The 26,100-nt window shown below is 35.0% G+C and overlaps 2 protein-coding genes across 2 annotated transcripts; one reads left to right on the top strand and one right to left on the bottom strand.

Annotated features, from left to right (window-relative positions):
• Nucleotides 1–5,005: 5,005 nt before the first annotated feature.
• Nucleotides 5,006–6,586, top strand: LOC126782702 (endochitinase-like). Its single transcript, XM_050508000.1, has 3 exons — nt 5,006–5,519; nt 5,639–5,789; nt 5,893–6,586. Exons 1-3 carry the CDS (start codon nt 5,111–5,113, stop codon nt 6,302–6,304), a joined length of 972 nt encoding a protein of 323 aa, XP_050363957.1. The 5' UTR covers nt 5,006–5,110; the 3' UTR covers nt 6,305–6,586.
• A 10,523-nt stretch (nt 6,587–17,109) lies between these two features.
• LOC126782705 (NAC domain-containing protein 6) lies at nt 17,110–18,722 on the bottom strand. The gene is made up of 3 exons (XM_050508003.1): nt 18,467–18,722; nt 18,072–18,340; nt 17,110–17,654 (listed from the first exon to the last, which is right to left on the bottom strand). The coding sequence occupies exons 1-3, from the start codon at nt 18,630–18,632 to the stop codon at nt 17,169–17,171; spliced, it is 921 nt and encodes a 306-aa protein (XP_050363960.1). The 5' UTR covers nt 18,633–18,722; the 3' UTR covers nt 17,110–17,168.
• Between the last annotated feature and the right edge of the window lie 7,378 nt (nt 18,723–26,100).

Here is a 26,100-nt window from a genome sequence, read left to right as displayed (position 1 = left end):
CGGTTTTTATTTAAATTATGAAATTTTATTGTTTTCGATTAATTGTGGCGGATGGGACCGGAAGGGGAGATGATGTACCTTCCGGTATATATATTGTTGTGCACGAGTCGCTTGGTTGTAGTACATAAACATGCGTGGATTTTTATATTGTACATGGTTTTAACATTGAGTCATGTTAAAACGTTTTCGGGTCTTCGGACAGTGATGACATTTAAATCGGAACCAAGCCTTGGCCGGGTGTTGGTTACAATCAGTTAGAGCTCTAGTCTGTTTGCCTTGTACTGCATGAGGGGTACCCAGGTGGGCTTCCCGTCTCATGAGTACACATGTTTTAAAATGATATTTGGGTAACTAGGTGGGTTGCCTGAGTCTCATGAGTACACATATTTTAAAATGATATTTGTGTAACTAGGTGGGCTGCCCGAGTCTCATGAGTGCTCATATTTTAATATGTTATTTGTTACGGGTAACCAGGTGGGCTTCTCGAGTCTCATGAGTACACATACTGTAATTGTACATTTCATTTGTATGTGATGTATGTTTAAATATTGTTTTACTTATACGGGATGAAAAGCTTACCGGGTTTGTAAACACAAATCCGGTGCACCAAATCGATGGTGTAGGGGATAGTTGTGCAAGTGGGGATTAGCAGGTTCAGAGAGCTTACTCGGAGGATTACTGAGTGTTTCCTTCTTCTATTGTGGTGAGGATTGAGTATATTACATTTCCAATTGTTTTAATACTTGAGTGTATAAACTTGTGATGTATTATTCAAGTCGACTGAGTCGTACTGTGAACTCAGTCTCGATACATTATTTATGTAAGATGATTTCAATATATTTGAGATTATTTTAGAATTTTCATGACTTCTAATTTAAACTTTTATCATTCGAAATTTTGGGGGTCGTGAAATTTTTAATACAAGTTATACAACAATGAAAAGTAACTTGTCTGATGTCCATTGTCAAACTAGCAGTCTAGCACTGAGAGACCAAACTTGAGACCACATCGAAATTATTCGTCCAAATGATTAATATAGGTATGGAAACACACACACAAATATCATCTCTTTTTTTTAAATCTCAAGTATGATCATGTAAGATCTCCAAATTGAATGAAACTTGCATAGTACTCAGCGGTGTAAAGCAATGAACTTAAGAACTTCTAACTAGTTTTCTGTTAAAGGGAGAGAATGGAATAACTTACCGATCGCGATCGGAATGGCCGAATTGTGTTGCTCTACCCTATCATCGTCATCAACATCCAGACTCCATTGAAAGCAGTTTTCTTCTACCCGTTCACAACAGTATCATCTTTGGACTTTCACTATTCCATAGAAAAAATAGGCTCAAATTTTTGGTCGTGATTTTAACCTAAAATGATATTTGAACAAACGAAACTTATTCGGTGCACGGGCCGTGTATATGGGCGGGTTATCTTGGCCGTTCAATTCGACACATGGAGAAATTTTTCACACGTTTGAGATCAAACGCCAAATCCATACAGAAGTCGCGCATGAGGGTAAGTCTCTAGTGCATCTGGATTCTCTGGGTTTTGCATCTGGGTTTGCTGAATTAAGGAGATATAGAAAGAAGTAACAGAAGCCTAAAAGTTCAATCCAAGGAACATCTGGGTTTGTTAATTTCATTGACTCGATCAAATAATGATCAGGTATCAAAGAAGTGAGTCGTTGTGGTAGTGTTGCAGTCGTCAAACTTCAGACCTCCAACATACAATATCCGAATTATGAATCTCTCTATGTTTATGCTATCTTCCGAATTCGATGAATTTTTGTGTAACTCCATGTCAGGGTCATACTCCATGTCAACAACGATCAAGCCTTTAGCCAGAGGAGTTAGGCGGCCAGGATCTAGGTGGACGTCGAAGAGCACTGCCTTCTTCATCTCGATGGCGAGGTTCAGCCGAGCAAGGGCCGAGCAAGGATGAGGGATGATTCGGGTTTGGCCATTCTGGTCATATGAAATGGGTTTTATTTAAGTCATATGTATCATGTTTCCACCACCCTCACACACAACGCGTGCAATATCGTTGGACCCGTGTATATAGACTGGGCGTGCATAGAATAAGCTCTATTGAACAAACCATGGGCTGCAAAGCAGCAACCCAAGCTCAACCGTCCAACTTTTCACCCCATACCCTGATACTCGTTAGGAAACAAACTTGTTTAGACCTCCAAAAAGTCGTTTAGAGTTGCAAATCGGCTTTCACCCCGTGATCGGGGCTTTTTAAACCTTCCCGTAAAATTCTTCATTTTGGTACCACTATTAGTTTTAATCATACTAAAAACCACACACACTCTATGAGCATGAAAAAATAGGTAGTTATCTATGTTAAAAAGTGGGTGGTTAAAATTTGAAAAAAAAATAATAATATATTTTAATTAATCTATTTAATTTTTTACCATAATACTTTTGATAGTTTGTTTGTCGGTGGAACTAATAAGTAGTTATATTCGAAAACTCACAATTTTGTGAAAACTTTTGGGTGTCTGTTTTATAATAGTAGAGATATTTTAGAGTTATTTTCGTCATTCTAACCATAAACTCTCTAAATCCACATTTTATTTCTTCCTATAATTCCCTCTCTTTGGAAATAATTAAATTGACATATCTCCTCCACTTATCATGTCCTTTGAATATATCAAAAAATAAAAATTTTCTTTTTAAGAAAATAAATTGTCTTTATGCAATCTCAATTTTATGTATTCAAAATAAATTACTTATAACTGGTAATAATTTAGATATGATAGCTGTATTAATAAGATTTATATTTAGATATATATATATATATATATATTTATATATATACATCATAACAAATGCTAAGTGAAAAAGTTATATCAAATTTATTTTGTGGAAATATGAAGATAATAGGAAAAAATGAAGTACATTATGAATTAATGAGTTTGGATTTATAATGACGAAAATAACCTTAAAATATGGTCAAAATTGATAGAGGTACTAAATTGGCTTACAAATAAGAACTTTAGATATCAAATTGTTCAAGTAGCCATACATAAATTACCATAGGAGGAATTTACCATATTATTTTCTTTGTAAAATAGCACTAGCAAGGTAAAACTTTCCCCCAATCATATGATCTTCAACCTACACTACGAGGAATTATTCTGTGTACCCACCACATCACGTGACACTGTCATGTGGTGTACCAAACTAATTATATTACTTCATGGTATAATTAACATGCACGTGGTGAAAATGATAAAAGTTTATTTACATATAAGAACCAATCAGAAATGATTACAGTAAAAAATAAACCAATAACATTAAAAGGGTATATATAATAATTTCTCCCTACACTAAAAAGAAAAATTAAACGGCTTTGGCATATACTATTTGAGAACAGTTACCTCATATATCAAAATTACCATATTACAATAATTCTTCCCATTTTTATCAAGATATTGATCTTTGTATACGCCGATGATCATATAGTAGAAGTTTTATCGGCTTTGGCATGTGAGGTCATTTGCACTTAAAATCCACAAAGATACAACCAAAGTAAGCAAGAAAATAGAAATCAATCAAAACAATACTCCGAAAAGAAAGAAACCGAAAATCAATGCTTGAAGAAAGAGAAAATATGAATCATACCTTCAACACATACCTTCAATATTGCATACAGAAAAAGATCAAGTTTTAGAGGAACACATTTAGCTCAACCAACTCCCAAATGCAATTCATACATCACAATCTTTTAATTAGGCCTCTTTTCAACAGAGTAAGTCGTGTGAAGAATGTAAGCATTCGAAAATGATATATATGTCCATTGGTCATTCATGCATGTTGATTTTGTGTATAAGTGGTATAACCCTTTTAATAAAGACGAACATCTACGAGCTAGGTAACCACCAATTTTACCGAGTGCAAATGATTTGCTAACATTTTGCATGTGACATTTGATTCATTGTATGCATCGAATAAGAAATTTTTTTTAAGGAAAACATACTCATGTCAGCAGTTATATATGGCATGAGATGGTCCGCGGTATCGTTATGCAGTTATCTCCAGATCAACATATGAGGTCAAAGTCGATCACTTGGGTCATCAGTTGGCTTTGGATTCGATCATTTGAGTACTAACTAGCTCCTCCCGTTTTCGGTCTTCATAATTCAGTGTCATCATTTCAATGGCAAATTAGTTACGTATCGGCCAGGATGATTAATTGAATATTCCCAAAGCAGAAGCATACATATGTCATATCCTTATCCTCTAATCCTGAGTTCCTTTCGGTTTTTAAACTATTGCTTACTGTTACTCGTCTCTTTATGCTCTGAAACATAGAGACACCTATAGGCCCAAAATTAATACAAATATTATCAGACTAATGATAGATTACTTTGTATGTGGAGAACGGCCAAACATTAGAACCAAGCAAGTTTGACACGAGTCTCCGGTGAATGAGAGGCGAGTCCAAGATGACGTACAACATGTAGTAAACTTTTCATTTATGAGGATAAAACATATAATTCATTGCAAAGAAAACAAAGACAAGGTCATTTTCAATCCTTAATAATGGGGATCCTTATAATGGTGTCCTCAACGTGGTTACGTTGGTTCCTCCACGGCATGCTCCTCGCTGCCCTATGGGGGGTTAAAAGGATCCATTTTATTCAATTCATGAATTAGCCCACATAATATAGTATTATATATAAATCTATAATAATGTTGATATCTTAGCAGCCACGAACTAAAGCATTCGTATATACTTAAAGTATATATTATGAATATCTCACTAATGTTAATTTATTTAATTTAACAAAGTCAGCAGAACAGTGATGAATATTACGATACAATCCGTTTTAAAATGCCGCGTGTAATATCGATCAACATTAATTAGTAGCACAGAAGGGTCTGAAGCCGCCCTTAATTCTTAATTTATCGTTCAATAGAAACTAGATACAGAGGGAATTGACAGAATTTCTCCCCACCAGTTTTGACTTAATAATGAAACAAAAGCCATCTTGATCATAACTTCGTTGTTTCATATCACCCTATAGCTAGCTATATATATCCTGCCATGCCTGGCTTTCTCAAACATCAAACCAAATCGATCAATATATACCATAATGTTGTACTTGGCTTTGTCATTTGTTTCTTTCCTGTTGTTCTTCAATATCCGAGGAGGCTCGGCAGAACAATGCGGAAGCCAAGCAGGGGGTGCTTTGTGCCCGGGAGGGCAATGCTGCAGCAAGTTTGGCTGGTGTGGCACTACATCTGATTACTGCGGCACCGATTGCCAGAGTCAATGCGGTGGTAGTGGTGGTGGTGACATTGGGGGTGTGATCTCAAGGGCCGCCTTTAACGAGATGCTCAAGCATCGGAACGACGGTGGTTGCCCGGCCAAAGGGTTTTATACTTACGATGCTTTCATTGCAGCTGCAAAAGCTTTCCCCGCCTTTGCTACAACTGGTGATACTGCCACCCGTAAGAGGGAGGTTGCTGCTTTCTTATCTCAAACTTCTCATGAAACTACTGGTACTTAGTAAAATTTTGCATATCTCCCATGTTTAGATTGATTGTTAGCCGCATAACATAGAAAAACACATTCCAAGAAACCATTTATATATTCTTAATCAAACGCCTGCAACTTTCAGGGGGATGGGAAACTGCACCTGATGGACCGTACGCATGGGGCTACTGTTTTAACAAGGAGCAAAATCCAGGAACTTACTGCGCCGCAGATCCAAATTATCCATGTGCTGGTGGTAAGCAGTATTATGGCCGTGGTCCGATTCAACTTTCTTGGTAAGCAACTAATTTATCTTATGAACTTGTTATACACCATTGATATTCTGTTTTTTACACCAAAATTAATGGGATCTGCATGATGTTACAATACTGCTCATAGGAACTACAACTATGGACGGTGTGGACAAGCCATAGGAGCGGACTTGCTGAATAACCCCGACCTTGTTGCCACAGACCCTGTAATCTCATTCAAGACAGCATTCTGGTTCTGGATGACCCCTCAGTCACCCAAGCCCTCTTGCCATGATGTTATCACCTATAGATGGAACCCTTCCGGAGCCGATACGTCAGCTGGCAGGTATTCCGGGTACGGTACGACCACAAACATCATCAACGGTGGACTTGAATGTGGTAAGGGCTGGGATGGGAGAGTGGCGGACCGCATTGGCTTTTTCAAGAGGTACTGTGATTTGCTTGGAATCGGTTATGGTGACAAACTTGACTGTTATAATCAGAGGCCTTTTGGGTCTGGACTCAGTACATATTATTCATCCTCAGAAGAGTCGATGTAGAATGCGTTTGCTAGCTAGCTTTCTAATTCGCGGCTTCGTTGTGGTTGGCGGTTTCTTGTTATCCACAATGTACCTGTGACATGCATGCATACTTTTGTTTCATGTAAGAATAATTGTGAGTAGCTCATTTAACTATCCCTTTGTGAGCTATCTTACTTGTACTGTAAGCTGTATGTGAGCTAATAATTACCGTCTATCGATCTGTACGTAAATTAAGATAAACACGTATATGCATGCATGTCCATTGCTATAAATAAATTAATAAATGGGGATAGAACTTAATACCAGGAAGGGCAAGAATGTACCGGTCTACCTGATGTATCTATACTATGAATAACTAGAACATAGTTTTATCAAGAGTTTTTTTCACCAACAGTCCCTCAACTCTGGTGTACCTACCAATGTGATACCTCAACTCTTAATCGTACCAATGTGATACCCAGACTCTAGTATTGCTATCATTGAAGTACTTCCGTCAGTTTTTTTCAACTTTTCCGTTATCTTGGTGACGTGGCAGGTACGTGAGGCCCACAAAGAGGGTTAAAAGACAAAATTAACCGCATCTGAGAGGAGCAATGTTTTTCCCGCCCTTTACCTTGAGAAAGACACCCAACAATTCCAATTTTGGCGCCAATTTTCACTCCATACTCCTTAATTTGTGTCTAATATCTAAACTAAAGAACTACCGCCAACCAGTCGACCACAATCTGATAAAACCTAGATCAATCTCATTTTCTATTTTTACCCTAGCACTTGTTAAACTAACAGAATAAATATATAAATTTATATGGAACATCTCATTTCCACAATCTCATAAGAATATAGAAACACATAACTTAACGAAATTCAACTACATGTACCATTAGTTCTTACAAGCAAAAATCATGGCAGATCAACATAAAATGTGGCAACTAATGGTACTTAAACATGTATTTGAATTTCGTTAAGTTATGTGTTTTTATATTCTTATGAGATTGTGGAAATGAGATGTTCCATATAAATTTATATATTTATTCTGTTAGTTTAACAAGTGCTAGGGTAAAAATAGAAAATGTGATTGATCTAGGTTTTATCAGATTGTGGTCGACTGGTTGGCGGTAGTTCTTTAGTTTAGATATTAGACACAAATTAAGGAGTATGGAGTGAAAATTGGCGCCAAAATTGTAATTGTTGGGTGTCTTTCTCAAGGTAAAGGGCGGGAAAAACATTGCTCCTCTCAGATGAGGTTAATTTTGTATTTTAACCCTCTTTGTGGGCCTCACGTACCTGCCACGTCACCAAGATAACGGAAAAGTTTAAAAAAACTAACGGAAGTACTTCAATGATAGCAATACTAGAGTCTGGGTATCACATTGGTACGATTAAGAGTTGAGGTATCAAATTGGTAGGTACACCAGAATTGAGGGACTGTTGGTGAAAAAAACTCTTTTATCAACCAAAATAAAAAAATGTACAATTTTGATCCTGTAATCATTTACACTGAGAAGATTGATAAGATTAAAATAGTCAAACTACAAAACAACATATAATAGAAAAAGAAAAGAAAATCAATAATTTTCAAATAATAACCACACATATATTCATAATTACCCACTTATATTTGCAGTAGCCACCCACGTATCAAAAATCCTATATCCACTATTTACAATAAGGTCCTTGCAGTAAAACTATTTATTTTAAAAATTTACAAACATTCCACTCATTCTAGTTAAGCTTGAAGTGACTAGTTTTGTTGGGTCTGTACCTCTACTATACAATTATTCATAATGTATATGCATTGAAGATGGACGGTTAACAAAAACTTATTTTTCTGATCACACAAAAAAATTATAATACTCCCAGGATCCAGATTCATAGTATGCATCGATCAATGTATATTTGAATTTTCTAGTTTTGTTTACCTAGCTAGCTTTTTGATCAATATATATATGATATCAGAGACATAAGCATGTATTAATAAAAATTTATTGATAATTACTGGAACAGAGGAACTAATTATGCAATGGGGGAACGCTGCCTATGGACAACTCATGCTTAGATCCGATATACCTTTATTTGACTATGAACTTATGCATGAATTACAAAGAAGAAATTATTACAATGAATAAGCTCTCGGATTGTCCAGAGAGGGAGAGAAGAGAGGAATTGGAAAATTCCGGGGTGTTTTTCTAATGAAGGAGAGGGCCTCCTTATATAAGAAAACGATTCTGCTTTTTACTGTTGACTTTTGCAGAACAGTGGACTTGTCTGACATGTGAGTGAATAGTGTTTTTCCGGGTGACTGTAGCTTCGGTGGAAAAGCTGATTTTGACTGGTCTTGACTTTGCTTGGATCTTGATTTGGTTCTAATTGGGCTTGAATCTTGACTGGGTTTGAGACATACTGGATTGTCTATAGTTCGTATGGGTCTTGACGATCTTGGTAGTCAGCCCATCTGACTGGTTGACTTGGAGCTGCTTCAGACGATGAAGAACAGTCTTCGTCTTCGATATCGCCTCCTTCACTGTTTGTTGATAAATTGGCAGCTTGCTGACAGAGATTGACAGCCTGTTGGATTAGCTTATTAGCAATTTCTTGTAATTCTTCTACAGTGGTAGTGGCAGATTTAACTGACTTTGCTTTCTGACGGGAAGATGATTGAGCCGGTTGGGCCTTGATTGAAGAAGACTGGGCTTGAATTCATTTTCTTTGAGCAATTCGGGCTTGGATTAGAAATGTCGTGAAGGGCTGGTGGACCAAAGTTGCATCTGTGGAAGAAGACTAGACAACAATTGGAGATTGTGTAGTGACTAGTGTTTGCGGTGTGACTACAAATTCTCTGGTGAATTGTTCTATGACTCTTTCTGTTTTGAATTTGTCCCACTATTTGACTAAGAAAATTCGAGAGACGACATTCATGTCGTGTAATTCATAATGCCATTTCATGATCCAAGAGATTTTATATTTGGACATGAATAATAGTGTAGGAGTGAAATTATGTTCATATTTTGAATGGAGAACTACTTCAAAATACTTGGTGACTAAGTTTTGAAGTTCTGGGGAAGGAGATCATAGAAAGCTCCATGGTACTCCCACCATTCACCAAAGCACAGGGGAAATTGGCGTTTGAAATTCTTATCAAAAGTAAGGAACCATGAATGATTGAAATCCTCTGTTTGGAAGAGGAAGATCTTGTACCATGCAATGTCATGCATCAATATACTCATGGTAAGTGCATGCAAATGATTGGTGAGGAGTGTATGGGGTTTCTTCCCACTTAGATAAAGAGATGATTTGTTTAATGTAAAAGAAATAGTACAATGTTTTATTTGGCTCATTGGGCTCTTTGATTGAGTTAATGGAGACCGACTGAGTTTTATATAAAATATCCCTATAAAATGATAAGGATTTACTAGAAGGATAATGGCAATTTGGGCCAAAAAAGGCTTTGACTATGACGGCTAGGGATTTTAACTGACTCAGAGATGACTCAACAAAAAGGTAGAAATCACGTTGTCAAAGTTGATAAGGGGATGACTTCCTGTTAATGAAGACCAGAAGTTTATTAGGGTGATCAGACTTATAAGGGTCAAATGAACTAACTAGTGCTCACTGATAATTTGGTTTGAAAGGACTGAGAGTAGTACCTAATAGGCTGTACTTATTGGTAATTGGCAATAAGGAATGGCCTATGTGAAGGACTAAACTTGTGGATGACTCAGGAATTTCTGACTTAATTATCTCTGTTTTGACTGGAGATGGTGTTGCAAGACTGACTATTGGTGTGGTAGGATTGACTTTTTCTTTTCCGATGTTTCGCCGTCGGACGGCCGAAGCTGGCTGCATGATGAAGATCTCTGTAAAAATTCTCTGGTTAGGAAATCTGGAATATGATTGTCACTTCCTTTGATGAATGTAATTTCAAAATCAAAAACACTTAAAATACCCTGTCATTTGGCAAAAATTTGCTTACTAGCAATGTTTTGAACATCTTTTTCTAAAACATCTTTGGCACTTTTGCAATCAACCCTTACTAAAATTTTTTGATTTAATAAATCATCTTGAAATTTGATGATACATAAGACAATAGATAAATTTCTTTTTTGATTGTGTTGTAATTAGATTGAGCCGGGTTCCAAGCTCCAGAATGAAAACATACAATTTGTTCGGGATGACTAGGAGAAATTTGTTCTTTAAGGATACCGCCATATCCTATATCTGATGCGTCAATTTCAACTATTTTAAAGGCATCTGGAAGAGGAATTCCTAAACAAGGTAATGTTTTAACATGACTCTTGATTTCTCTGACTATAGATGTATGAGTAATAGTCCAATGAGGAGGATTTTTATTTAATCCGTCAAATAAGGGTTTGCATTTCTTTTGGAGATTTTGATAGAAATCTGCTATGTAATTTAATGATCCAAGAAACATCTGTAATTGGGTTTTGTCTAGTATGACATCTGGAAATTTGTCTGCAAATTGGATTACTCGGTTAATGGGTTGAATTTGTAAATGATTGATATTAAATCATAGGAATCAGATGTTTGACTGAAATAGTTTTATTTTTGAAACAGATACCACTAAACCGTTGTTCTTTATAATAGAAAAGAACTGGTGAAGATGTTTCCAATGTTGATCAATAGACTGAGAGAAGATTAGAACATCATCAATATACACAATTGAAAAGTGACTGTAAGGATTAAATATGTCATTCATAATATTTTAGAATTCACTAGGAGCGTTCTTAAGACCAAATGGCATCATATTCCATTTATAATTGCCGAAAGGAGTAACAAATGCAGTTTTGTATTTATCAGTTTCATTGATTTGGATTTGCCAAAAACTTGATTTCATGTCAAATTTACTGTAAACGGCCGATTTATTTAGCTTGTTGATTAAATCTCTTTTGTTGGGAATATGATATATGATCCATTCTAAAACTATATTTAATGGTTTATAGTTGATGACCAGACGAGGAGTACCTCTTTCAAGTTTAGCATTTTTTTAACATAAAAAGCGGCACATGACCAAGGTGATTTACTAGGTCAAATTATTCTTTTTCTGAGTAATTAATTAATTTCATCTTTATAAAATTCCATAATTTCATGATTCATTTGTATTGGTCGAGCTTTGGTAGGGATATTTATTTCGTTGAATTCCTTTATATATAGTAATGAAACTATATGTTTTTCCTACGCCAGAAAGCCGTAGGAAGATCATAACACAGTTCTTTAATTATTTTTTCTTCAAAAGTTTTAATTTTATTTTGAAGAGTGACATCTTGGAGTTGGTTGTCAATTCTTTTAAAGTTAATTACTTCTTTGAGAAAACTAATTTGTTTAGTTTTTGTAACTGAATTTTCTTATAATGCTTTTAGAGTATGAATTTCAGGATTTGAAAGAAAATTAAATTTGACTAGTTCGTCAAAAGGGTAATTAATAATCCCATCATAGTTAACAAAGAAAGGATAAATTAAGGTAATAAATGGTAGATCTAAGATGAGCCTATCAGTTAGGTTTTTTACTAGGAAAAATGATGTTTTTTGTAACAAACTTTACTCTGATAAATATGTGCTCTAGGGATTTCATATTTGATATTCATTTTGAACCATTTGCTGAACTGAGGGATTTTTTAGATTTTTCAAAATATTTTGAAGGTATTAAACCTTCTTGGATACAATTAAGGTCGGCTCCAGAATCTACAAGAGCTATTGTTGTGAGTTCAAAATCTTTGATTCTGAGTTGGATATTGGTATACCATTTTTTGCGTTGAATACAATTAATAACACTAAGAATATTTTGTTCAGATACTTCTTCATCATTTGAGATTTTATTTTCTTCATCTAATATTTCATTAATTGGATGGTTTTCTAGGTTAGAAAATGCATTATTTATTTTAATAATGTTTAATTCTTGTTTGATATTTATATTATCATCTATAAATTTAGAATGAGATTGTTGTAAAGCATGAATTTTTATTTTAATGTTCTTAATTTCTTGTTGTAAATCTTGGATGGCAATTTCTCTTTTACTTTTGTCAAACCTATCAAATGTTGAGGTCAGGCTGACTTTTGGTGGGGGAGTTTTACTAACATCTTCTTGGGTAATTAATTTTTTTAATTTTTTGAGGTACTCAGTTTTTAAGTCAGGATTATCAATTCTAGCAATTAAATCAATTAATAATTCTAGCAAATCAGTTTTTTGAATAAAATTTGTTTGATTTAAAATTTTCCCTTTTGTGTAAATAAGGTTCGTGACGATTAGATCTTGAATGATGAATGAATTTATTGGATGACTTTCTTCGTCTGGAAGGAGGTAATGATGGTAAACCATATTGTTCGCAAAAATTTCCTAACTCATACTTGGCTAATTTCTTTTCTGATTTTAGTTGGGAATTTAGTTTCATATCAATACACATTTCCAAGCCTTCTTTCTGTATAACTGTCATTATGTTTCCATATGTTAAAGAGTCATAATTAATAAATCATGTTTCATTACTGAGGACTTGTCTAATTTTATATTCAAAAAGTTTGAGAATACCATTTATGAATTTTTCTTTCCAAAATGGTTGTTTACTGTCATCTCGAAGCATTACTCTAGATATGAAAACATCTTTGTACCATTTAAAATCACTTAAGGTTGGACATTTTAAGTTACTGAGTTGATCATGAATTCGAGAAGTGATATGACTCGGAGTACCTATAAAATGTTGAATGATTGTATAGAATAAGGTGTTTATTGCATTTGAAATACCCATATTACAACATTCATCAAAGATTGGGGTTCCATCCGGTTCACATTGTATTGCATGTTTAATACCAGACCTTGCATCAAGAGTGAGATGTTTTTCCCACAAAGAATGCAGCATTCCGGTGAACCCAGAGGATAAAATATCAATAATTTCGGGTTGTGTGAGGTTGTGATTTGTGATGTAACTATTTTCTGCCATGGACATGTGATGTAGTTTATTTAATATTTCTTGTTCTGATAAATTATTAATGTTCCATTCATATGTTTTGTCAGAAGAAACTGTAAATTGTATATTTGAATGAGTGTTTGGTTGAATATCTATTGGAAGTGGCCTTTTAGTCCAATTTTGGAGTGTTGTTTATTTGGCCGCATTATTCGACCAATATTCAAAATTTGGAATGCCTTGTCTAATTGGGAAATTATGGTAGAATCGCTATCAGAAGTAGAATCAAGAGTTTGTTTCGTATTGATTACACAGATTGTATTAGATGATCTTGGTTCTTTTTTTTTAGATTTTTTAAATAATTTTTCTATTTTTTGAATTGAATTTGTAGGCATGACAGTCGGTTTACTGTTGAAGTGAATTATAGGAGATTCTGCTTTAGGGTTAGGTAGAATGTGAACTTTAGATGTAACATGATCAAGTGTTGTTTCTATTTTATCTAATTGTTCTCCAATGGTAACTAAGTAGTTATTTGTGTAATTATTTTGTTCAATGATTTTCTTAGCATCTGGGTAAAGTTCTTTAACTTTTGGATCTTCAGAATGATTTTTAAACGACGATGCTAAAACTGGGCTTGATTTGTGATTAAAAACTATAGTTTCTGAAGGAGGATGACTAGAAAAATAGTGTTCGTTTGAATTGAATTAGGAATGACAGCTTGCCATTTTGTATTTGTTAAAGTTTGAATATTTTTATGTTCATTTAATTGGTCTAGGAAATTAAGAAAGAATATTTCAGTTGAATTAGGAATGAGTGACTGGCAGTTGCAAAAGAATGCCTAGATGAATTTCCAATTTCTTGAATTCTTGGTGTTTTGCTAATTCTTGAATTTTGGAAATTAATTCTTATAGTTCCATCGTTGTATTGATGAATAGAATCTAAATCAGAAAGATTCCGTTGAGTATTTGTTGGTTGATATTCATTGGTAAGAGACCATTCAGCCGGAAGATGGACATCTGACCATATGATAGTTTGCGGAACATTGATGTTTGCATTATTTTGACTACTTTGAATTAACAAAATTTGGCTCTTACTTCTATTAATGGCTTGAAATTCATATTTTTGCCAGTAACTTTGTAATGGATTCGATAGATTAAAGCAAAAGGTTGGGTTCCTTTAAGGATATTGTATCCTGAGGTCTTAATGTTTAAAGTTAATGTTTTTAAAATATGAGGATCACTTAAGTTGATTGAAAATTTTGGGAAACAATTGAAGTGAATTGGTCTATTAAAAAGGCTTGATTCGATTAAACCAAGGGTACTATCAGTGAAGTTGGTAAACCTTGCGTCTTTTAAGCATAAGAGAATGGAGGCATTAAGGCCAAGCCTTGTTAAAGGCTTAATACCAATTTGAACTAAGCCGATATGAAGGAAATGATGACCATCCTTATGATATTTTTTAATTGAATCTGGACTGAGAAGTTGGCAGGTTTCATGTTGTTTACTTAAAGCGTATACTTGTTCTACTAATTTAATGTGGTGTTCTCCTTTAAAGACTGCAAGATTCCATATCTTTCTATAAATTTCACTGGTAGGTACTCTAAGTATGTTCCAATCATTAGGGTCAATATTATCATTTGACTGGTATTCAATCTGTTCTTCATTAACAATGTTTGTGATCCTATTCAAGGAGAAACTAGACCCTCGAGAGGAGACTGAATTGGATCTGAAAAGTCTGCTCATTGTGCTAGGTGAAAGGGATCTGGTACTAGACTCAAAATGATAGAAAATTGACTTCAGAATACTTAGACCTAAAAGTAACACTCTTCCTTCCTCCGCTCATGCCGCATCCGCTCATGTCTCACTTGGTACTTATTGTTTGGACCTAGAAAACTTACTGTTTGGTTGGAGAAGAAGAAAACCCAGAAACCTAGTAAACACAAATAAATTCCTAAAGTTTTAAGAATATAAACGTGAATACAAACAAGTAGCACAATAAATAGAGGATTTAAAGATTCAACTAAAAAACCACTCCAGGAGGCTAGGCCTGCCAATCGGGGATTGAGAAGTGTTAATAAAAATAGATCGACTTATGATCCACTCTTAGGAGGCAGAGCCTCCACCTAGGGACTAAGAGGTTTAAAAAACAGAGATTCATTACTTACAACTCTGATACCATAGACCAATATATATCTTGGACAAAAAATGAAATGACAACGGCTTAAGTTTGAAACAATAATGAAGTAGAAATAATTTATAATAGCTGATGAAAGTAAAGATCTAATCTCAACGAGATGCTGTTTACTAACAACGGAATAGGTAAGTCAGGCCCATATAGTAAAGACCTAAGCTCAAAGATGATAATTATTCCCATTTTCATCAATTCCTCGGACTGAACGATCCCTGCTTATTCTATACTAACGATGACATTTTACAGGATTTATTATAGACGTCTTAAAACGCTCTATCAGGAATCATAAGGCTTCTTGTGTTTTTACATTGCTTGAGAGTTTGCTGGTTTTTGGAGCATGGAATGGAAGGATTGTGTGCTGATTTTTGGAGCCTGGAAGTGAAGGTTGGAGAGTTTACTGGCATGGTTTCAATATTCAATCTGCTCAGCTAGGAAAACTTTATATTTTAATATTTGGAGATGTAATGTAGTTATAACTATGATATATAGTAGTTTAGATGATTTAGATATGCAAGCTAGTTTGGATTACAATGTTATATTTGTATTTGGATGTCAATATCAATTAACGCCATGAAATTACTTTTGATGGTGTTTGTCAAACATCATGAAAAGTAATTCCATGGCGTTCCATCAAAAGTATTTTCATGGTGTTTGACAAACGACATGAAAAGCAACTCTCGAAGCATGGTACCGGTTTCTACGGTGTTTAAGGATGGCGCCAAAAAACGCCATAGTAGGCTTTTGATGGCGTTTTTCCAACGACATGGATATGTTTGTGTGTAGTAGTGATGCATGCATACCAGAAAAGACCCCAGTCGATTACATATCAAAGTACTTGTCCAATTAAGCAAGCATGTTCTCTACGTATACCACAGAATTTATGCGACTAAAGCAGCTATATCGCTAATGCGACCACCTTGAACAACTAGCCCTGATCTCCACTCAAACCGTCCTTCGATCTAAAAGACCAATGGTAAATTTATTTTTTTGCCTAGCCTAAAAAAGTAAAGATGCCACAATCTTGTTAATTGAGATTCGAATTCATCTTTATGAGCAACCTCACTGCATGCCCTTGGATCAGAGTCCAGTAAGTTTAACGATAGAAGACATCTCTGCCAATTTAATGAAACCTCTCTCTCTCTCTCTCTCTCTCTCTCTCTCTCTCTCTCTCTCTCTCTATGAATTATCTTGGAACAACTCGAGAGTCGAATAACACTAGGCATTTGGTTACATATTTTGAAAATTCTTAAAAGGGACTATGTATACACTCACGACCTGGTCAAAACACACTTAAAATGCGAAAGACAATATGAAGTTTGTGATAATGGAGAAAGCACCGCAAAGTTTATAACTATTATTGCTACCTAGCCACCCTCGCATGCATATTACATAATGTACTACATTTATTATGTTACAAATTATGTAGGTAGATAGTATTTACTCTATTTCAAGAGAAAAAAACGTACAAAATGTAGAGACAAGTACGTCATTGTGCTAGGAAACTGCTTTGCTCTTCATTTTCTAGAACAGCAAACACTAACCCCATGCAAAGTTTTAGTGAAACAACTTTAAGTCTGCATCTACTTGTGGATACGAACTATAGCTTCAAAGCTTCAAATGGACATTTAAATTCCTACTTCTTACTTAAATAACTTAGATCTCCCCAACGCATAGTCGAAGTTGATTCAGAGATCGGGTTAGAGACACATTTACTCTCCTCAAGTTGCGACCAAAATTTACAGACCCAAATTTTTATTTCATCCTAAGTACCGATCAAATTAATCAAAGTAACTCTAAGTTGAGAATGTTGGCATAAGGGGTCGACAGAAGCCAAGGACTGTTCATGGGTGCCCAGAATTGGTCTTGCGTCCAGTCCATGGTCATTTTGGGAAGCAGAAGCTCTGGCAGTTTGTCCTTTCCAAAAGGAGTCTGAAGAGATGTGGGAGACTCTTTCAACTCCATTGCTTGCTCATCTTCCTGTTTCTGCTCTACTACTACTGCAAGTGCTGCATCATCTGCTAATTCTTTCTTGAGGTTGGTGGGCATTGTGGGAATTTCCACAGTTAGATCATCATGATAATGATGGTGTTGTGCTTCTTGTTCTTGGAAGCTGGAATATGAGATGGTGTCCATTGATGTAGGAGGGGATGATGAAATGTTAGGGGAGTTGGCATGAAAGCCCATCTTCATGTCTTCCTCCATTTGTGCCCTTTGCTCTAGCACTTTCAAGGAAGTTGCCTTTCTATATATCTTGCACAGTACTATGTCCTACATTCAGAATCAAATATAATTTCCATTAGCAAAATATATACCAAATTAATTAGTCGAAAATGACTTCTAGTCTTCTACACTAAAATTCATCTTGATATATATTCAGGGTCCACCAAATCAACAAGCCATATACAGACTCAACGAATTTGCACGGAAACTTCACAAGAAATGTCATGTATATCTCTATCAGTGATTTAAAACTCCTTGATAGTTAATCACTAATGTAGACTTGACTTGATTAAGCGCTCGAGTTCCGTCGTATAAATAATATGTTTGGATGAGGTTATAAAGTGGAAAGAACTATTATTTCGTACTAATTTGGATTGCATATTCGTGGTATACACAATTTAAAGCTGTTCGACGTTAATGGCTAGTAGTATCTCTTAAAGAAAATTGGGATGCATCAATATTTACCTTGAGCAATTTGCAATTGTCGGGCAGACGATACTCGTTCATCACCCAATCCGTCTTGGTTCCTCTCGGTGCTCTTCCTTTGTAGAACACAAGAGTCTTCCTCAACCCGATAATCCTCTTCGGATCAGATAAGCTCACAATTTTCCGGTCGGAACCAGTCGCTTTCCAAAACCCTGTTTCAGTGGTTCTGTTAGGCCTTCCTCCACTCCCATGCTTCCTGTCCCTCGGAACGAAGAAATACCACTCCCTTTCCCCAATCTTTGCCAATCCTATAACACCAAACAAACAACGTACACCCATTAATCACTACTCCAGTTTCTTAATCACCAAGTTAACTAAATTCAAAGACGAATTATATAGTATGAAAGGAAAATGTGTGCATGTAGAATTAATACCAGGCAAGTCCCTAGGATCATGACGGTAGATGTTGAGAAACTCAATTATATCAAACCGCCGCTTCCCGAAAACAACGCTCTTGAGGTAGAACTCGAGAAGCTCTTCCTCTGTGGGGTGGAATCGAAACCCCGGAAGTTCAAGTTCTGGTGTCATTTCAGCTGCCATTATATTGGAAGCTATGCTTACTTGTCGATCAGTAGTGAAGCTAGGTTATATATGACTCTCAAGAAGGCATGCACAATGTGTTTGGTTATTTTTTGGTGTACTGAAAAGCATTACATAATCTCGGGGAATATTTATAGAAGCCCAGGATTATGTATGTTGGTGAAGACTGAAGGGTTTGGGGCCATCGGAGGTGGGGACCCACTAGACCGAGTCTCCAATCGATAGTCAATAGAATATTGGCGTTATATGCGGACCGGGACCCACGCGGTTTTCATTTTAGAGAAATCATGGTGACATGGACTGGGATAGCTTTGGCGATTTGCGTTTGCTTGACTTCGAAATTCTTAGGGTTTTGGACTTTTACCTGGAAATTTAGCACAGATCGCGCGACACCAGAATATTATTCACATAATTTCCAAGTATACTTCTATACCATATGATCCATTTTATTTGGACGAGCCAGCTCGATCGCTAGCTAGCTATGAGCTTCGAGATTTCTTTGGGTCTCTGGTCAGCTAATATAGTCTATTCAACGGTTTGATGTTATTTGTAGTATCAATTTGAGCAAGTCTAATTAATTTACTTGAATTCATCAGTCTCCTCTTGTTACTTGGAATCAAACACCAAATTGTCACCGCAACCTTCTAGTAATTTGCAGGCCTTAACTTGTTAGGCTTCCTTGATATTTCATATCACATGCATGCAAAAAAGATGTAGCCCGAAGGAAAAACCAAAAAAATTGGGTAACTTTCTAAATCATTATCACGTCCTAGTATGTCTAGCTAGGAAAATGTATGGTTCTTTCCGAAAACAGTTTCTCTTGGTACATCGTCGATCAAATGAAAACCACAATCCCAAATCGATGATTAAAGTGTATCCAGCTTGTTGCTCAAAATCTATGATGCTAAAATTAAACAAATCGAATTATTCTGAAGATGAAAGGAATATTATAGCTGGAGTTGGGTTGACTTTAAGGGTCCCATAGCAGGACTTCGAAAAACTTAAATCATTGAAAGCAAGTGTTTCTTTCTAGTTGCCAAGTCTATAATTAACCAATGGAGAAGATGGTGCATTATTAAACAATTAGCAGTTTAGCACTTCTTGTTTCTTAATCAAGTACTTAACTTATGTGGGTTGGAATCGTTTAATTTGTGAGTATCATACTTCATCTCAAGAAGTCCAGAGTCTAGATAAACAGGGTAACCACTGACCAGAAATGCTGTCACGATTCAAAGCGCGCAACTATACGCGTTGATTACTTAGATGCGCGCATTCCTTTTCAAATCATAACTTGTTTTACTTAAATCAACATACAATATAAGTTTCAAGGAAAACTGCTCTGTTAATTTAATTTGGGGAATATATACTTTTTTATGTGAATTTTGACTTGGAAGTCTTATGTAAAGACTTCAACAAGTCGTTCTCTTATGTAAACGATAAGCTTCAATCACCAACATATATGAACATTCTTTAATTACTTCTTCTGGTATTGCCCGGCCCCTATTGTTTTTCCTATCACTTACATGAAAATAATGAAGAAAAGCAAATAAATCACCGAATATGAAACCCGGCCAGTACAGGCTGTGGCTTTCTTGGTTGGTTCCTGGAATTTTATGTATGTTGGGAGTTGTACGTACTTGATGCATGAATGCATGATACGTACAATTAAAGGCCGGTCACTTCGATGGAGTTCACAGACAATTGATCTGGTTGGTAATTCAGGAACTAGCTAGATAACTTCTTTTCTTCCTGAAATCCAATCATTTTCCATATTAAAGCCAATGTATTAACTATATCAAACTGATCAAGACAACTAGATGTCAATTTCATGCATTGTGGAAAGAATGGTACGTAGTTTTAACATCACTTCACATTATTGTTTAGGAAATAAGTTATATACTCAAGGAATTTTGTCGAAATTTGCAAGGATTTTATAGATGACATAAACATTCAAGGAGAGAATGACGCAACGTGCATGTTCTCGTCTGAGTTTTGAATGCAAGGTCATTTATATAAGGCAAAATTATCAAAATACACTCTGAACTTAGTTCAAATTGTCAATTTTACACCATGAACTTGTAAATGCGAAAATATGCCTCCTCAACTTGGCAAAAACTGACGGTTTGCACCCTCACCGTTAAATTTAACATTTTTCATCCAATTTGTGGTCACATGTCATTTACATCATAGACATTTTTGTCATTTAATATTTATTTCATTTTTTTATGATAAAAATGTACAAGGAATTTAAGTTTTGTATAATTATATTTCCTCACTCATTCACTTCACGATATTTATCTTTCTTGATAAAAAAATTTCTAAAATAACGATACATAATTACGACCATAAGTGAAAAACTATAACTAATTAATTATGTCTATAGTCTCTACTAATCGTCAAGTTTACTTCCAAGGTTTTGTCGTTTCAGAGGTTTGAGTTTTGTCTTGTGTCCTCACTTAATTAGCTAATGATGAATGTTAAGTGTACTAGCGGGGAAAACATATTAAGAAAAAAAATCATGAAGTAAATGAGTGAACAAATATAATTGTACAAATATTAAATTTCTTGTGTTTTTTGTTATTAAAATGAAAAATATATTAAATAACAAAAATGTCCATCATGTGTGTGACATGTAACCACAAATTAGATGAAAAATGTTAAATTTAACGATGATGGTGTAAGCCGACAGTTTTTACCAAGTTGAGGAGGTAAATTTTCGCATTTACAAAATCGGTGTATAAATTGACAATTTGAGCCAAATTCATGGTGTATTTTAGCAATTTTGCCTTTATATAATGAGCTTAAAATAATTATGCCCAGATTACAATGCACGCTAATATTAGAAGCAACTCGACTATAACTCAACTATCTCTTCTTGATCAGAAAAAATAATTGAAATTCAAATCACTAATATATATAATGTTTGTTCGTTTTTTATTTAAAAATTCACTAGTATCTAAAATATAAATTTTCATATCGCTCTCATGTACATGCATGTGTATGTGTGTAATGTGACATGCATTCTTCTATTTTCAAATTAAAATTAGTTAAGTACTTTGAGAAACTCTGACCAATGGGGTCTAACAGGGTACCATAACACACACCCATTGCTACCATTAGATGATTCTAATGCAGAATGAAATGAACGATATGTTTCATCTTTTACTGAGGTCTTATCTAGTTTTCGAAAAAATATATAGATTATCTGTATTGTCATTGTCATGGAATCAAGGAATTTGATTCTAGTGTTCGGTAACCTAAAGAAAATAGTTAAAAAAAATTGATAACAATGCAAGAAAAGAAAGAGGAAAATGAATCTCTTGGAGTCTTAATTGGGAGCATGTAACGAACCATTTCGTTTTACATTCCAAACAAAAGTGACGCAGTGAGGTATGCGATACCCTTAAAGAGATAGTTTTGCGGTGCATTGGAAAATTTTGAGAAAAGCTCGCAATTTGAAATTAAGATGATGTTCTCCAGCCCTCTAAGTTGCTCACACACTATGACGAGGGATTGTTGGTGACGAGCGATCAAGATTAGAGGGCTGATACCAGCGGTGATCCGGCTGGGTGACGGTGGTTAGGGTTGGATGGATATTTTGAGCAACCTGTGGTTTTCGAATTCCCCGGGGTGAGGCCTCGATCTGGGTTGGACCTGTTCTTTTGGACCTAACTTGGGTCAATAAAAGTAGCATATTTAGGCTATTTATGTTTTTACTATTTTGTTCTTTTATGTTATTCGGAGTTAAGTTTTTATTTTCAATAAAAAGATGTGGGCATTGTCCTGGTGTGTGCACTTTTAGTGTCTTGTCTGCTCTAGGTAGACAACGAGTTTCTTGTTTTGTCAGATGATCGTTGCCGTCTAGTGGTAGGGTGAAACTAAGTGTCGTCGGATCTTTCTTCCATCGGCAACATAGTGGGAAAATTGGTTTAGTAGACATTAGGATATGTACTTGTGTTACATGTCAACTGATGTTTTTTCCATTGTGTCATCATATTATTAAAGAAAATGGAATTATCGTTAGAGCACTATTTGTTAGTTGGTGTCTGTTTGAGTATATGGTTGTTGGAGAGATTTCTGATAGTTTTTCAAGTCTTTGTAATCAGATGTTCAGGCTCAATGTCCCCCCACATGTATTGATCATCAGTTCATTAGTTGAGGCTTAAGGGTAGCCGCACCATGACCCTTCTTCAAAAAAAAAAAAAAAAAAAGAGTTGCTCACATACTAGTGATACTACTAGTTAAACCTTGCTAGAGCTCTAACAACAAACCTTTACACTAAACTATGTCCCTTGTGTGAGAAACTCTATCTCTATGGATCGATATATTATCACTAAACTTCACCAATGAGTTTTAGGAACACTGGACAGTACCCTTTTGAGTTGGATTAACCTCATTTTCTTTACTTATTTAATACTGTCCCAAATCCCATTTATGGTTCAAAGAAATGCCATCAGAATACAACATATATAAGCATGTAGAGCTCTCACATTTACCTCCTCAAGATCGACGCTCGTCAATTACGACCATTAAAAGATGAAGCATACGGTCTTGGTCTCAAATCTCCTCGCACTGAAACTTTCTGGTATTCCTCACACCACAGTGCCAAAAAAAATGGGAGTGTAAGTTTTCTCACTGAAATGGGTAGATGGAATCCACTAGTTGCAGCTCATGGGTCAATTGTACTATAGAGACTAGCACTATAGGGAACACCAATTGTCTTGTAACAGCTAAAGGCTGCACTTGATAATCACTACGACTACATTTCCTCGTCTCACACATAATTTGGCACACCAACTCCGCACCCTAAACCTTACCCGGCCGGCCGCTATTCTTAAATCTATGTGATAGTGGACAATTCTCGCCACTTCATCGTTTATATATATAAATATATATAAAAAATTTCTCAGTTAAAGAGCTCTGCACTAATGGTTTTAGTGCGGATTTCTATTTTGTCACTATTTTTTGATCAAATTTCTTCATCTCCACCGTTTGGTATTTAGATACTATTGTGTAGATCATCCTGTGAATTTTCAGCTAATTTGGTGATCGATAAGACCCTCAAAATCGAAAAACAAATTGACGGACTGAATTCTGTCAAACATGAACCTGTTCATACTTTTAACAGAAATACGAAATTTTGAGGGCATTAGCGATTACCAAATTAGCTGAAATTTTACAGAGATGATCTACATAATATTATATAGATACTAGACGGTAGAGATGAGAACATTTGATCGAAAAGTGGTGAAAAAATGAAAATCTGCATCAAAATATTTGTGCGGACCTCCACAGCCAAAAAAGGGCTATATATATATATCAGTCCCTATCCAGAGTGAAGATTCACTCTAAAATTACAGAGTGAAGTTCCAATTTTAGCACATTTTTCGGTCAAATTTTTTCACCATAAGCGATTCAATATTTAGGTATGCTATTCAAGATCATCTCTACAAAATTTCATCTAATTCGGACATCGTTAAGGTATTAAAATTAGACTAAATCAATGAATGAATTAAAACTGTTCAACGTGAACCGTTCGTGTAAATCTCAATTTTGAAAGCTCAAACCATTGTCAAATTGGATGAAACTTTGTAGAGATGATCTTGAATAGCATACCTAAATATTGAATCGCTTATGGTGAAAAAATTTGACCGAAAAGTGTGCTAAAATTGGAACTTCACTCTGTAATTTTAGAGTGAAGCTTCACTCTGGATAGAGACTATATATATATATATATATATATATATAACAGCTTGAACTATGCATGTCACAATATGTCAGCCTAGGACCCCAAAACGATACTGCTTCTAAGTCTTTAGGTCTTGGAATTAGTCAAAACGTACTTGAGATGTGATTTTCATTGGGACACAATGTCGAAAGATATGCTTTGCCTGACCTCCTAAAAATCTTGACATAAATGGAAAAATTAAGCCACAGTCCTGGCGCAAATTGGGTTGGAGCGTTGGACTGTTTCAATACTCTCTCCCTCCGGATGACACATGGGAAGCAAATTTACCCATCATCATTCTTGTGCCCACCTTTTGCCCACCTTTTTAAACTTATGACATGTGTTCAATTCTTCTATCATTATCTAAATATGAGTTGAGAAAAGACACAGATCATGAGTTTTAAAAGGTGGACACAAAAATGGTAGTCGGTTAATTTGTTTTCATGACACATGAACACCTCTCTCCGTATGATACATGAACACGTGACATATATATAAAAAAATGTATATTACAGTAAAACTTCTATAATTTAATAACATCAAGATCAACATAAAATATTAATTTATTACGTTATTAATTATATCGATAAATTAATAAATATTAATCTATTGATAAATTCATAAGTTATTAATTTATCAAATTACAATAAACACTTTTTTTAGAAAATAAATGTTGTACTTTATTCAATGTACTACATTGATAATTTATTTTGAAAACATTATTAAATGTATTAGTTTGTTCGATGTATTACATTATTCATATAATATATACATTATCAATTTATTATTTTGTTCGATATACTACATTATTCAACAACTTATCATGACAGCGAAGACATTGAATATATAATTTCTTATTGCGTTAAGAGAAAAACAATAGAAGTTTTTTATTATTTTAAGAAAAAAACATAATGAGATTCAAAATGACATCATTTTCAAGAAAAACACAAGTAACACATGAGTCGTATTTTACAAAGTACTCGTAAAAATAATTTTTATATATATAATAAGAAATTATTAATTTGTATATTTGATCGGGTCAATGAAAAAGTCTCGAATTTCTATTATCTTATAAATTTAGCAAAATATTAATTTAGCACGTTAACCCCGAGTCGGGACAAAAACATTTTTATTTTAACGAGGTTATTACTTAATCGCATAATAATTTAACGAGATTTTACTGTCATATGTTTTTTTGTAATTAAGATGACTCACAAATCGTGTTGTATTAGCTGATTCGACATATGGTTTTACTTGTTAAGCTAAAGTGGCAAATCCATGTCTTTTGGGAGCATATTCGTTTTGTCTAGCACTTTGGGGGAAGAAAATAGCCATAGCTCGGGTTGAAATTTGGGTTTGGATTAATAAGTGGTCGTACTTCGTAACACTGGCTTTTCCACACACACACATATATACATAAATTCTTAGCTTCAGACGTCCGGATCGTTTAGATTAGAGGTGGAAAATATGCCCAAAAACCCGAGCTCGGTCCGGATCCGGCATGTTAAAACTCGGCCTGGCACGGCCCGAGCCCGTTATTATAATGGGCCGAGATATTTTGACATATGAGCGCAGCACGGTCTGAGTCTGTTTTTAGCCCAGAACGGACCGGACACGATAAATGAATGGGTCGGTCTGTTAAACACATAATTTGATATTATTTATATCAACAATTATCATTATTTCATTATTTTAACTACAATATTTCACAAATATTATCAAAATAGTGAAGAAAACATC

Source organism: Argentina anserina, chromosome 2 (genome assembly GCF_933775445.1).
Source record: "Argentina anserina chromosome 2, drPotAnse1.1, whole genome shotgun sequence".
Classification (NCBI taxonomy): Eukaryota; Viridiplantae; Streptophyta; class Magnoliopsida; order Rosales; family Rosaceae; genus Argentina; species Argentina anserina.
The sequence above is the reverse complement of the archived record's forward strand: the minus strand, read 5'-3'. Positions and strand labels throughout refer to the sequence as shown.

Coding starts and splice junctions, on each gene's coding strand:
- LOC126782702 (XM_050508000.1), top strand. CDS start 5,111: ATGTTGTACTTGGCTTTGTCATTTGTTTCTTTCCTGTTGTTCTTCAAT. Junction 5,520..5,638: donor AACTTCTCATGAAACTACTG/GTACTTAGTAAA, acceptor TGCAACTTTCAG/GGGGATGGGAAACTGCACCT. Junction 5,790..5,892: donor GGTCCGATTCAACTTTCTTG/GTAAGCAACTAA, acceptor TACTGCTCATAG/GAACTACAACTATGGACGGT.
- LOC126782705 (XM_050508003.1), bottom strand. CDS start 18,632: ATGGCAGCTGAAATGACACCAGAACTTGAACTTCCGGGGTTTCGATTC. Junction 18,341..18,466: donor TGATCCTAGGGACTTGCCTG/GTATTAATTCTA, acceptor TTGGTGTTATAG/GATTGGCAAAGATTGGGGAA. Junction 17,655..18,071: donor ACAATTGCAAATTGCTCAAG/GTAAATATTGAT, acceptor TTCTGAATGTAG/GACATAGTACTGTGCAAGAT.